Source organism: Myotis yumanensis, unplaced genomic scaffold (genome assembly GCF_028538775.1).
Source record: "Myotis yumanensis isolate MYYU_CA2020_CCGP unplaced genomic scaffold, mMyoYum1.0.hap1 SCAF_1, whole genome shotgun sequence".
Classification (NCBI taxonomy): Eukaryota; Metazoa; Chordata; class Mammalia; order Chiroptera; family Vespertilionidae; genus Myotis; species Myotis yumanensis.
In genome coordinates this window covers 100,814,673-100,827,707 of record NW_027223752.1, presented here as the reverse complement: position 1 = coordinate 100,827,707, position 13,035 = coordinate 100,814,673, and the positions used below count along the sequence as shown (strand labels likewise).

Here is a 13,035-nt window from a genome sequence, read left to right as displayed (position 1 = left end):
CAGGGAGATTAAGCATCATTCTTATAAAGATCTGCTGGTTCACAGTTTGAGTAGGTAGAGAAGGGATAGTAGTAGTCCAGGCCAAGTCCTGACTTATATTAGTGTTCTACATTTGCTATAAAGATAGGGTAACATTTTGTTATGGGACTTCATGAGGTAATCCTATCTAATAATAGACAAAAATGGTAATTGACCGTACCTTCGATACGCCAACAAAGATGGCGGTTAATTTGCATACGTAGGCACGAAGCAGCGGAGCGAAGACTGAAGGCAGCTCTGGCCGGAGAGAAGGCCTGGGTCCTGGGTGCCAGAGGAAAACCGGTGCTGGCAGCCAGGGGAAGGGAAGGCCTATTGCATGAATCTTTTCATGCAACAGGCCTCTAGTATATTTATAAATAAACTTAGTTGCAAAATTATAGAATAGCTGAGATACCCTGAATTATAAACCACAAAGAAAGAACAGCTAATAACCAAAATTAATAATTTCTGAAAACTGTAACATTTGAATGTTACAAACTATGAAAAACCAACTTTGGGGTTTATTTGGGATTCTAAAATAGTTTCAACAAATAAAGTTCATGAACAGACTTTTCCTTTGTCTTACTGTTTCTCTGAGCATCAGTTTTTGCTATGTTATCTCATTTAATCATCCTAACAACCTTATAAAATAAGGCAGTAAGATTTTTATTTTGTAGAGGACTTTGAGCCAAAGAAAAGTGACTTGTTTGAGAATAAATAGCTGTTCATTGTAGAACTAGGATGTCTGAGTTCAAGGCACTTGCCATTATGTCAAGCTAACTCTAATTAACTGAACTATATATAGTGCCCTCAAATCATGGCTGTTTCACATTACTTTTTAAAATTACATGCTTAATAAAAAGTTTATAGAACTTAATAAATTTGAAGTGTATGGTATAAAATTAAAGTTTTAATATTAACTTTGATGTTATTTGAAATATCCTAAGGATATATTATGAAAAAATTTTTATGTTAGTATTAAGATAGTAATATTATTTATCACCATTTTTTTTATACACAGCAATCAACAAGTAACTTCTGAATGTAAAGAAGAAAGGAGAGCTAAAAAGTCTTCTGAAAGTAGCAAAAGTTTTGGTAAGACTTCTAATAGTGAATTATTCATGGTGGTCCTACCGTAGATAAAGTAAGAGCAAGGTAATTTTGATAATGAAAGAGCAGTGAAAAAAAAAACAAACATAAAAAAACACAATGTATGAATTGTATGCATAGTTTTTTTTCTTAATTTCTTTAAAATAGTTTAGTATTCAGAATTATTTAAAAAGTAATTGTAGGTAATTTAAAAAATCTGGGGCAATATTGTCTGAAAAGAAATTCATTTATTTAGTCATTACCCCTAAAATCCCATATGTCTTTATGTAAAAAAGAAGAAAGATTTTAAAGTTAGGATGTTGTATATTTCCTCTATAAACACATTATAACAAATTGGACTTGCTATAAAAATGAATCTTTTGTTTATTTTTTTATTATTATACTAGAGGCCTGGTGCACGAAATTTATGCATGGGGGGTGGGGGTGGCGATGTGTGTCAGTCAGCCCAGCCTGAACCCTCTCTAATCTCGGACATCCCTCTCACAATCCAGGACTGCTGGCTCCCAACCGCTCACCGGCCTGCCAGCCTTATTGCCCCTAACCACTCCCCTGCCAGCCTAGTCGCCCCTAACTGCCCTCCCCTGCCAGCCTAGTTGCTCCTAACTGCCCTCCCCTGCCAGCCATCTTTGACCACATGGGGGCGGCCATCTTGTGTGTTGGAGTGATGGCCAATTTGCATATTACTCTTTATTATATAGGATTTTTAAATCCTCACCAAGGATATTTTTTCCATTGATCTTTAGAGAGTGAAAGGGAAAGAAGGGGGGGGGGGGGGAGAGACATCAAGAAAAATCAATGTGAGAGAGACACATTGATTGGTTGCCTCCTACACATGCCCCTACTAGGGCCTGGGATTGAATCTGCAACCAGGGTATGCACCCTTGACTGGAAATCGAACCCACAACTCTTCTGCGGGCCTACGCTCTAATCACCGAGCAAAACTGGCCAGGGTGATCTTTTGTTTATTTTTTACAGCAAATGGATTACATTTAGTAAATGAATCCTTGTTATTACATAGTGATTTGTTTCAATAAAAAAAGTAACTAAAACTAGGAGCTTAATACTTTCCTGGTACCACAAACAAATGGCAAACAATAAGAACTATATTTGTCCAGTGTGCTGCAATCCCAATGAAATTGTTTTTTAAAAGATATTTACAATATAGTACAGAAGTCAGGAAGACAATGCCTTGTTGAGAAGCATAGGTTATTTTACATATCGTTATACCAACAAGGTCTCACTATTATCAGCTTCATTCTTCAGAAGTCAAAACAGAATGAGATATGTTGTCTTCATTAGAAGAAGATGTTTCCTTCTGTTCGTTGCATAATTGCTGTGACACTAATTTCTTTAGAACAAGATGCTCTGAAGCCATTGGTCAAAAAAATAATCATAATAAATATTCAAATAGCCCAACTCAGGATTCAACAAATTATAATAAAAGTACAAAAATATCCTATATAATAAAAGGGTAATATGGAAATAGACCAAATGGCAGAACAACTGAACAACCAATCAAAGTGTAATATGCTAATGATATGCTAAGGCTGTTCAACTGCTTGCTATGACGTGCACTGATAACCAGGGGGCAGACAGTCGACTGGTCAACCAGTCACTATGATGTGCACTGACCACCAGGGGGCAGATGCTCCAACCGGTAGGTTAGCTTGCTGCTGGGGTCCGGCCAGTCAAGACTGAGCGAGATGGGCCAGACATGCCCTGGAACCCTCCTGTGGTCCCTCCCCGGCCCGATCGTGGACTGGTGGGGTCCCTCAGCCTGGCCTGCCCCCTCTCACAATCCGGGACCCCTTGGGGGGTGTCGGAGAGCTGGTTTCAGCCTGATCCCGAAGGCCACTCCCCTTGGGAGGGCGCCAGACTCAGGGTTCATGGCTGTTGAGCGCTGCTGCGATGGTGTGAGCCTCTCCCGATCAGGACTGATTGGGTGCAAGCCTGTGGCAGGCACAGTGGAGCCAGGATGAGTGGGAGCGGCAGGTAGGAGCTGTAGGTGGCATTGGACTGTGGGTGTTGGCCCAATCCCTGCAGAGCACCCCGAGGGACCCCACCCTTGCACGAATTCGTGCACCCATCCTCTAGTTTCACAATAACAAAAATGCTACTGTGCTACTCATATGTGGCACCTAGTTCATTGTGCAATCTGAACTATATAAGGACCACTCGGACTTAGTAGACCTTTATCAAAGAACTTGTATAGGTTGGATTTGTAAGTTATAGGAAACAATGATGCAATAGAGTTTTGACCTTTAAGGTGCTTGTCATATCATAGACCTGGACCTGGTTTATATCTGTGGTTTTTTTAAAACAGAATTTTCAAAGAAAATTTCAAAATTCATTTATTAATTTGTTTGCTTAATGGTTTGCTATTTAATTCTCAATTGTCTTTTAGGCACTAAGTATTATTCTGATGTTACAGAATTCAAACATTTTAAAAATACTGTCCCTACCCTCTAAGAGGTTGTTATTATTGCAATTTTTATTATTTTCTGTACTTTATTCAGTGCATACTAGGTGCCAGCACCCACTAGGAGCTCATAATTATTATTATTGCATAATATGTGCCAGACACTTTAAGTGTATAATGGGGTGCCAGACACTTTAAGTGTATAATGGGGAGTTAAGTTTTCAAAAAGTGGATAGAATTTTCCTTGGACTAGCATCAGTCCATTATGAAGTTTTCACCTACCGATGCTGAAATAAAAAAATCAGGAAGCTCAATTTATGTAATTTAAAATGTGGTCTTTTTCTAGGCCTATATGTTTTTTATTTGTTTTGCTTAAAAAATCTTATTTATTTAAGAAATAGCAACAATAATTGGTAGTGTTTTGTTCCTCCCCCACATCCCCTAGAAAGCCATCTGTTAAGAGCCCATGTTTGACTAGGGCAAAGGAAGTGGTAAAATAAAGCAGAGACTGAAAATAGGAAGAGTTAATATGACTTAGTGATGATTGAATGGAAAAAGTTAATGGGGAGAGAGAAATCGATATGATTCATAGGTTTCCAGGTTGTGCACTGGCATTTAAATTGGACAAGAAGAACAGGACTTTATCACATGAACAGGGAAGAGCAACAGGTCAACAGGAAAGATCAGCTTTTTTTCCATACATGTTTAGTTTGATAGAATATCCATGGATAACTCATTCTACATTTTGGATGCAGTTTCTTTGACTTTTTGATTTGTCCATATCAACAGCTGCCTTTAATAGGTGAGCTATGTTTTTAGTTTAACAAGAAAATAAGAAAAAATTAGGAATAAAAAGGACTCTATAATTACTACTACACAATTATACTGTATATGTTAATTATTGTTTTTCTGTAGTTATCCCACTTATTTGATTGATTCACAACTATTATAAAAAGAAATTAAACCATGCTTAGTTGGAGAAAATTGGCAGTGTCATGTTTTTATTTTCTTTACAGAAAGTTTCATACCATAGAATATGTGGTCAATCATTAGAATTCTTTATTTTTTATTCTGATTAAAATAGGATTATTGCTTGTTTCACATTATTTTCTGACATCATTGTCTCATTTGTCCCTTTCATGCCTTTATTCAAATGGATATAGATCTACAGGAATCTCTAAAACAAGTATCAAGAAAAACTAATTTAAGGACAGGTATTCTGTGAAATAACTTTCTGACTGTCATCATGTATAACACATCAGCCTAAATAGTTACTCATTATTATCACCCAAAGTCCATAGTTTACATCAAGGTTCACTCTTGGTGGCATACATTGTATGGGTTTTGACAAATGTGTGATGACACATATCCCACATTACAGGATTATGTAGAATCATCTCACTTCCCTAAAAATCCTCTGTTCTGTGCTTATTCATCCTTCCCTTCTCCCTAAACCATGGAAACCACTGATCTTTTTACTGTCTCCTTAATTTTGCCTTTTCCTAAATGTTATATAGTTGGAATCATACAGAGGATATCTTTTTGAATGTTTAAAAAATTTAAATTTCAAGGTAATTGGACGTAGTTATCCAAGATGTTCTTTGACCTTTGTGGTTTGTTGTTGTTATTGTTCATCAGCATAGGATCTCATGACATATGCCATATGAGCTCAAAAAGCATGATTTCTACAGGCATTTGCCATATAATGGGGAGGGTTGAGAAAAATGACCTTATGTACTACTGCAGAGCACTAACAGTTTGGACCACCCTGCTCTGTGAAGTAGTTCTAGGTGGACTCTATCAATGGAAGGAGATGAACTCAAGGGGTTATACTTTATACAACTGGAATCACTGTCTTTCATATGTACCTTGCAATTGATAATAGGGCCAGAAAGAGTCTGTTTCCTATGTTTTGCTGTGCTGCAAAATATAGTGCCTAGCAACCAAGCTTTTTTGTGATAGTGTTTCATCCTGAAATGGCTAGTCTTCACTGAAGAGCTGGAAAAGTTGTATTGTGTCACAGCAAAATAAGTACACTCTCTTCTAACTGCTCTTAATGGAAGGAGTTGAGAAAAATCATGCTATTTAAGTTTGACATTGTTAGTTTATGATACTGATTCTGCTAATGATACCATTTTCTGTCAATCTGATGGGGTTTGATTAAGATTATGATGATTGTAGATAGCAGTTTACTTGTAGGTGTCAAATTATGACAGATCCCGTTCTTTTATTTTCTTGCATTTGATATATAAAGGAGAGGAAATAATGTATTAATGGCCTACCAATAGTATCATTGATATTCACTCTAGTATAGTCTTCAGGTATGATTCCAACAAGGTCTCACAGGAATCAGTCTGGTACTTTCAAAGTCCTGTATTTTTCTGTTGTTGTTTTTAAATGTATTTTATTTTTTCTTTAATAGCAGATGAGAGCTCTGAAGAAGACTCTTTAAGGAGGTAGGATTTTTAAAAATTATATATTAACTAAGGGAATGCAGTGAAAAGCAACTAACATTTCTGGAGTGTTCTACCCTGGGCTAGACACTATATTATGTAATTAACATGTGATATAGAGTCATCACAATAGCTTTGCAAAGTAGCTGTGCTATTGTAGCCTACTTTTTATTAATGAGGCAACTGTGGTTCAGGGAGGTTGATTAATTGACCCATGATTTCATAGTTAGCAAATGGCTGACCCATGATTTGACTATCAACCTACTTGGCTCCCAAATTATTCTGTTGTCCCTCAACAAACACTAATAAGTTCCTCTGTAGCACTGGCATCAAGATACAGACAGTAAATCTAATTGTGTTAACTCAATTTCTGGCAACTCAGAAAGTAAAATCTAATTGTGTTAACTCTGATTTAGAGTTTTCCTAAGATACCCAATTAGTCCAAGCATTTGTGTTACTATACTTGGCAATTGCAGTGTTAAATAGTACCTCCTTTTACCCATCAAAGATTTTATGGCACATCTCAGTTAGCTATGGCCAGACCAAAGGTTTTACCTATGGAAGCCCTAATCAGGCAAGTGTTTTTAAGTATAATGGTATCTGTTCTTCTTGAAATGAATTATTTCTCTGTAAGTGAAGAATATCTATGTATGGACCATGTTACTATGTCAATTGTATTCAGCATCTATTAAGAGGATATTTCTAATTGATTTCTCTACTCATTGACTTCCTAGTCTGGTTTTCCCTTCAGGCTACTAATTTTGCTTAGTTGTATGAAGTTTTTTCCTAGAGTCCTTTTTTTTAATGACTTTTTTTGCTTTTTTATTTTCTTCTCTGCTGTCCTTGGTGTTTTTCTCATGTTATTTTTTTCCACTTCTGTTAGCTATGTGTTCTCCATTTTTCTATAGGCAGAATCAAAAGCACATAGAATTTCAAGAGTTTAAGGAATCTTAGCAATTAATTAATCAAAACACCCTTTAGTACTTTAACCTGTTTTTAACATCCTGGCCAACTGGTTACTTGCACGAAGAATTTGAAACTCAAAGAAATTAAAATGACTTATTTGTATATGGTTAAGTGGTGGACATGAGATGTAAATTCAGGTTTCAAGTTTAGTACTCTTTTTTATCATCCTGTAGGTGAGTGTTTTAATAATAGAAAAGTAGGGCGTGTGTTTAGTGAATGCAGTGGAGGAAGATAAGAATGAAATTAACAGGTAAATCCAAGTTTCAAGAGGAACAGCATTGGGTTGGGATAGGAATGTGGATTTTAGAAAAGAGATGAGAGATCAGATAAGGGAAAAATATCCGAATATTGGGGTTTATGACAAGTTAAAGATAGGTTACAGCAAGGAAGACCAGAGGATGTTAGGAGTTGTATAGAAAGGCAGATTAAAATAAAGGATTCAAAGAACTTACATACTTACATGCCTAGCCCATGGACACGGGCAATAGTAGTGAAAACCTGGAAGTGGGGGGAGGTAGAGGATGGGAGGAGGAGGATAAAGGGGGGAAAAGGGAGATATCTATAATACTAACAATAAAAGTATATTTAAAAAATAAAATAAATAAAATAAAATAAAGGGTTCAAGGGAGTCTTGAAGAAGTTGCTGGCCTTTTGTTTCTTTAATTGGAGGAACTAGCAAAAGTCACCATTTCTGTAGAAAGATATTAAAATCATTTGAGCCACTGGAAAGATTCTTTTTATTGCAAACAGGACTGGTATCATCTACCTGAATTCTGACTTACAGAGTGGGCTTAGGTCCCCTTGAGTCCTGGGAGACTGGAGATGCTGAACTGCATAGACCTATGTCCCAAGGCAGGTGTCTTCTCACCTCTACTTCCTTTCCCAGTTAGCTGGTGTGCTTCCCATGTGCAGGCAGGGTTGGGCAGGAGGACTGGCTGTCAATCAGTAATGGAGTTGGGCAGTAGGTGACACACCTATGTTATGAGTGGATCATTGCGACTCCATTTAGTTTGTTTTCCAGGAGCAGGGAAATAGAGAGCTCCAAATCTTGGTCATTTGAGCCCATCCTTGTTTCAGGAGTCTGTGCCTTCAGAGGCTGACGATTTAAAGGTTGGAGACTGCCATGGAGCCTATGGAAGAGTAGAAGAGTGATCTGAGAGTGGGAAGGCTAACAAATACGTCTTTTCTTCAACATTTGGACATTTAACTTTTAAACATTTCAAGGCACTCCCTGTATTATTTTAGGTGGTTTTCATCCTAAAGAACCAAGACTGCCATGACTGCTATAGATTAGTCTTTGAACCAAGGACAGACAATGGAGAAGAAAGTGTAATTTCCACATTGATTTAGGTCATCAGATTTTTTTAACTTATGTCAGCCATTATTGGATTTTTAATTCGGACTTCAGAACTTTTGATGAAAACAAATTAACTTCAGGCTTTGCCAGTAACTGGCTGTCACCCTTTTTTATGGGAACTTAGAGTGTGCCTTTATTGAATAGTTCACAGGCTGGAGGAGTGGTGGAGGTAGAAATAGGTAATAAAAAACTTTTTAAAAAACAAGCCAAAATTTAATTATATCTAGAAACTTCATCTAATACACAGATAGCTGACCTTTCACTCAATTTTTTTGGTTGATCTTTTAAAAAAATGAACTCACTTATTTTTGTTGGTTATTTTCCAGCAAATCTGGCATTGATGATTCATGGCCTACATCAGAGGATGAAGACTTCGATTTTGATACCAAGGTGAAATGCTCTGTCATAAAATTAATTTTCCTGCTCTGAATTTAGTTTTGTGCAGTACTTACTCTTAAAATTTAGTAGTGGTCTATCTATCATTATTTTATGATTATAATGGGAAATTGGTTAGAGAAAACTATCCTATATAATAAAGAGGTAATATGCAAACTGATTGTCACACCCTCGCACAAGATGGCCAGCAAGGGAGGGCAGTTGTGGACGATCAGGCCAGCAGGGGAGAGCAGTTAGGGGCGACCAGACCAGCAGGGGAAGGCAGTTAGGGGTGACCAGGTTGGCAGGGGAGGTCACTTGGAGGGGACCAGGCCATCAGGAGAGGGCAGTTAGGGGCGAACAGGTCGGCAGGGGAGGGCAGTTGGGGGTGATCGGGCCAGCAAGGGAGGGCAGTTGGGGGCGATCGGGCTGGCAGGGGAGGGCAGTTGGGGGTGATTGGGCCAGCAGGGGAGGGCATAGGGGTGATCAGGCTGGAAGGCAGAAGCGGTTAGGGGCAATCAGGCAGGCAGGCAGATGAGCGGTTGGGAGCCAGCAGTCCCGGATTGTGAGAGGGTTGTCTGACTCACAACATCCCCATAGGGATCGGGCATAAACTGGCAGTCGGACATGCCCTTAGGGGTCCCAGATTGGAGAGGGTGCAGGCTGGGCTGAGGGACACCCTTCTCCCACCCCAGTGCACAAATTTTGTGCACCGGGCCTCTAGTATTTGTAGAAATATGATGCACTGCATTTCTTATTTACTTTAGTAAGTATTGAAGGTAGGGGCTGAAAAAGAGAAAGAGCTGGAAAATATATAGTGATATAAAATTATATTGGGGAAAAGTTTCCCACAATAGAGGAGATGTGAAATTTGGTCAAGGATAAGAATTTTTAATGTGACTTTTAAATCATACCAACATGACTTTTATAATACGCCTAAATGAATTCTTAAATGGATCTAATTACTTATTGTAGTAATCATGAAATCTTCCTAGTGCTTCTCAGTTCCAAAACAATATCATATAATATCTATTTTTTTTCTTGGACTATATTTATTTTGGTATCATATAATTGTTAGGTGAGTTATTTTTTTTTTACTTTCTAACCTGGGTTCCACATTTGAACTGAAATAATATTATAAAATATGTAAACTTAGAAATTTAAATTCTCTCTCTTGAAAACTGTATTACAAAGGGATTCCACTGTGTTCTAAATCATTCCATTAAGAGTCTATTTAACACTATTTATTTAATTGAAAAATACATGTTTTGCCTAAAATAATAACCAGTTCTAGAAGCAGTTCTTTATAACCATACTAGAGGCCCGGTGCACAAATTTGTGAACAGCTGGAGTCTATAATATGAATGGGGCTTGTTTTCTGATTTATTCAGCCAGCCTCTGTTCTTTGGTTGGAGTATTCATTTACTTTTAAAGTAATTATTGATAGGTATGTAGTTATTACTTTATTATTTTTTCTTTTTTCAAGAAGTCCTTGTAACATTTACTGTAATATTGTTTTGGTGGTGATGAACTCTTCATTTTTTTCTTGTCTTTATCTCTCCTTTGATTCTAAATGATATCCTTGATGAGGAAAGAAATCTTGGTTATAGGTCCTTGCTTTTCATTACTTTGAATATTTAGTACCAATCTCTCTGGCTTGCAAAGTTTCTGTTGAGAGATCAACTGACAGTCTTTCATGGGAGTTCCCTTATATATAACTAACTGATTTTTTATGCTGCTTTTAAGATGTGGGTCTATTTGGGTTCATCTTTTTTGGGGGGGCTCTCCACACTTTTTAGGCTTGTGTGCTTATTTTCTTTGCCAGGAAAGAGAAGTTTTTAGTTATTATTTCCTCAAATAGGTTTTTAATTATTTGCTCCTCATCCTTCTTGTACCCATATGATGCTATTGTTCTTATGCTTGATGTCATTCCAGAGGTCCCTTAAACTAGTCTCATTTTTATTGGATTTTCTTTTTTCTGTTTTGCTTGGGTATTTTCTGCTACCTTGTCATTCAAATCACTGAATTGATCCTCTGCATCATCTAATCAGCTGTTGATTTTATCTAATGTATTCTTCATTGCAATTATTGTATTCTTCGGTTTTAACTATTTTTTTTATGGTTTCTATGTCTTTTTTGTGTGTTTACTATCTTTGTTGAAGTTCTCACTGGGTTCAACTCTTCTTCTTTTAAATCAAGTAAGCATCTATATAACCAGTGTTTTGAACTCTCTATTTGGTAGATTGTTTGCCTCCATTTTGTTTATTTCTTTTTCTGAAATTTTTTCCTGTTCTTTCATTTGGGATGTTTCTTTGTCTCCTTATTTTGACTGCCTGTCTGGTTTTTTTTCTATGTATTAGGTAGAGTTGCTAAGTCTCCCAGTGTTGGCAGGGTGACCTTATGTAGTTGGTGTTCTATGGGGCCCAGTGGTATAGTATAGTCTCTCTGATCACCTGAGGTGGATGCTTTAGGGGTGTTCCTTATGTGGGTTGTATGTGCCCTCCTGTTGTACTTGAGCCTTGATTGCTATTGCCACATCAGTGGGTGAAATTGGACCTCAGGGTGATGTGTGTGATGACTGGTCCTGACTATAATGGATGAGCTGTTGTATTCGGGGATCAACCTCATGGAGTAAAATTTACTGTGGCAGGCTCCGGTGCCTGCTGAGTCTATCCTTTGGGTTTGTGGAGCTAATTGGGTGGTGCTCTAGTGTGATCTGAAGCTTGTCACTGGATGAATCAGTTCTGGGGCCTCTTGGGAAGGGTTCCAGTGCAGTACCTTGTCAGCTCCTGCTTATGGCTTGCCTGGGGACACCTGGTAGGAGCTTCAAAGTGATCTGTGATTGGTGGGTGCCTGCACTTGGCTTGGAGGCTCCTGGGAGAAGCTATATTGTGATCCGAATCTGGCTGCCACTGTTGGGACTGAAGGCTGCTTAGCAAGAGTTACAGGGCGTGCCATGGTCTGGACCTTTATGAGATTTTAGGGAAATCCACAGCATGGGCTGAGGCCAGCAGCTTGTTAGTAAGAGCCACAGAGAGAAGTTCTGGCCTGTGCATGAATTGGCTGTGATGGGTTCTCAGGAAATCACCAGGGTGTGGGGAATTTGATGGAGACTGAGGTTGGGAGTTCACCAACACCTGCCAGTTTTGTGTGGGGAGGTCTAAATAAAAAAACAAAATGGTGGAGAGAGCTTCTCCTCCACCCTTGCCCTGAAATCAGACCATTCAGTTCCTACTCCTATGTCCCTGATGCTTTTTAAGCTGCTGTCCCGCTCTGGAGCTCAAAGTGAGTGTGTCAGTGAGTGAGTAAGTGAGTTTGTGTGTGGACTCTAAGAGAAACACCAGGGACTCTAGCAGCCCTCTGTCTCACAGGATGGAATTCCCATTGATATTCAAAGTCAGATGCTGTGGGGACTCCTCTTCCCAATACTGCTGCTCTGGGCTCAGTCATTGAGAGACCAATGAAGCTAAGATATCCCTCCCAATTCTTAACTGGAAAATATGGGTGTAGGACCCGTCCATTTTACATCTTGCCCCTCCTACCAGTCTTTGGCTTCTTCTTGATATTCTTAGTTATAAGAATTCTGCTCAGCTAGTCTTCAGGTGGATCTCAAGGGTGGTGGTTCTACAATTTAATTGTTATTTTGATGTGGTTATGGAGCAGTTGAGCACAGCATTTACCTACTCTGCCATCTTGACCAGAAGCCAAGAAAATAAAGTTTTGTATTATATTTAAAAAGAATAGTTACCCAAAGTCCTATGTCACCTTTTAAAAGTTCAAATTTCAGATTTTTGTTATTATAGTTATTTAAATATTCATTTTAAATTCCCTGCATCACTATAAGCTACTAGTGGTTAGGAAACATAATTGTGCATATCCTGGAGCACCTACAAGGTCTTAATTTAAGAAGCATTTTTAATATTTTTAAATGTATATAAATGAACAGACAAATATAGAGCTGTGTAATGAAATGTTGCAAGTAATATATATTGACATCAAACAACCTAATTAAATTAATTGAATTTCTAGAAATATGGCTTAACCATAATAGTCTCTTTTAATGTTTAGGATATATAAGTTCTATTGAGTTATGTTGAGGAAATATGTTATAAATAAGAAGGAAATGAGAATTTTGTGATATGTAGATACTGAATTATAATATTTTTTTGTATCCTTCAATTTGATTTTAGACTAAAATGTTTTAACCTTTTCCTCATGTTTTAGCCCCATCTCATCTTCCATTAAATGTTTTTTCAAGCCATACAGTTCTCCTTTAAATCAGTTTATTAGGGTTATACTATGAACAAAAACCTCTATTTTATGTATTTTTATATATT

General features: G+C 37.7%; 1 protein-coding gene across 5 annotated transcripts in view; it reads left to right on the top strand.

Moving 5' to 3' along the window:
• The window catches only part of LOC139019533 (ankyrin repeat domain-containing protein 26-like), a 110,179-nt gene that overhangs the window by 17,372 nt on the left and 79,772 nt on the right, over positions 1-13,035 (top strand). For 4 of the 5 annotated variants that reach the window (XM_070428555.1, XM_070428543.1, XM_070428540.1 and 1 more), the window contains exons 5-8: positions 1,040-1,113; positions 4,711-4,761; positions 5,970-6,003; positions 8,650-8,713. In XM_070428555.1, coding sequence (XP_070284656.1) covers positions 1,040-1,113; positions 4,711-4,761; positions 5,970-6,003; positions 8,650-8,713 — 223 coding nt within the window. The remainder of the gene's footprint in view (positions 1-1,039; positions 1,114-4,710; positions 4,762-5,969; positions 6,004-8,649; positions 8,714-13,035) is intronic. The other variant, XM_070428549.1, reaches the window with a different exon arrangement.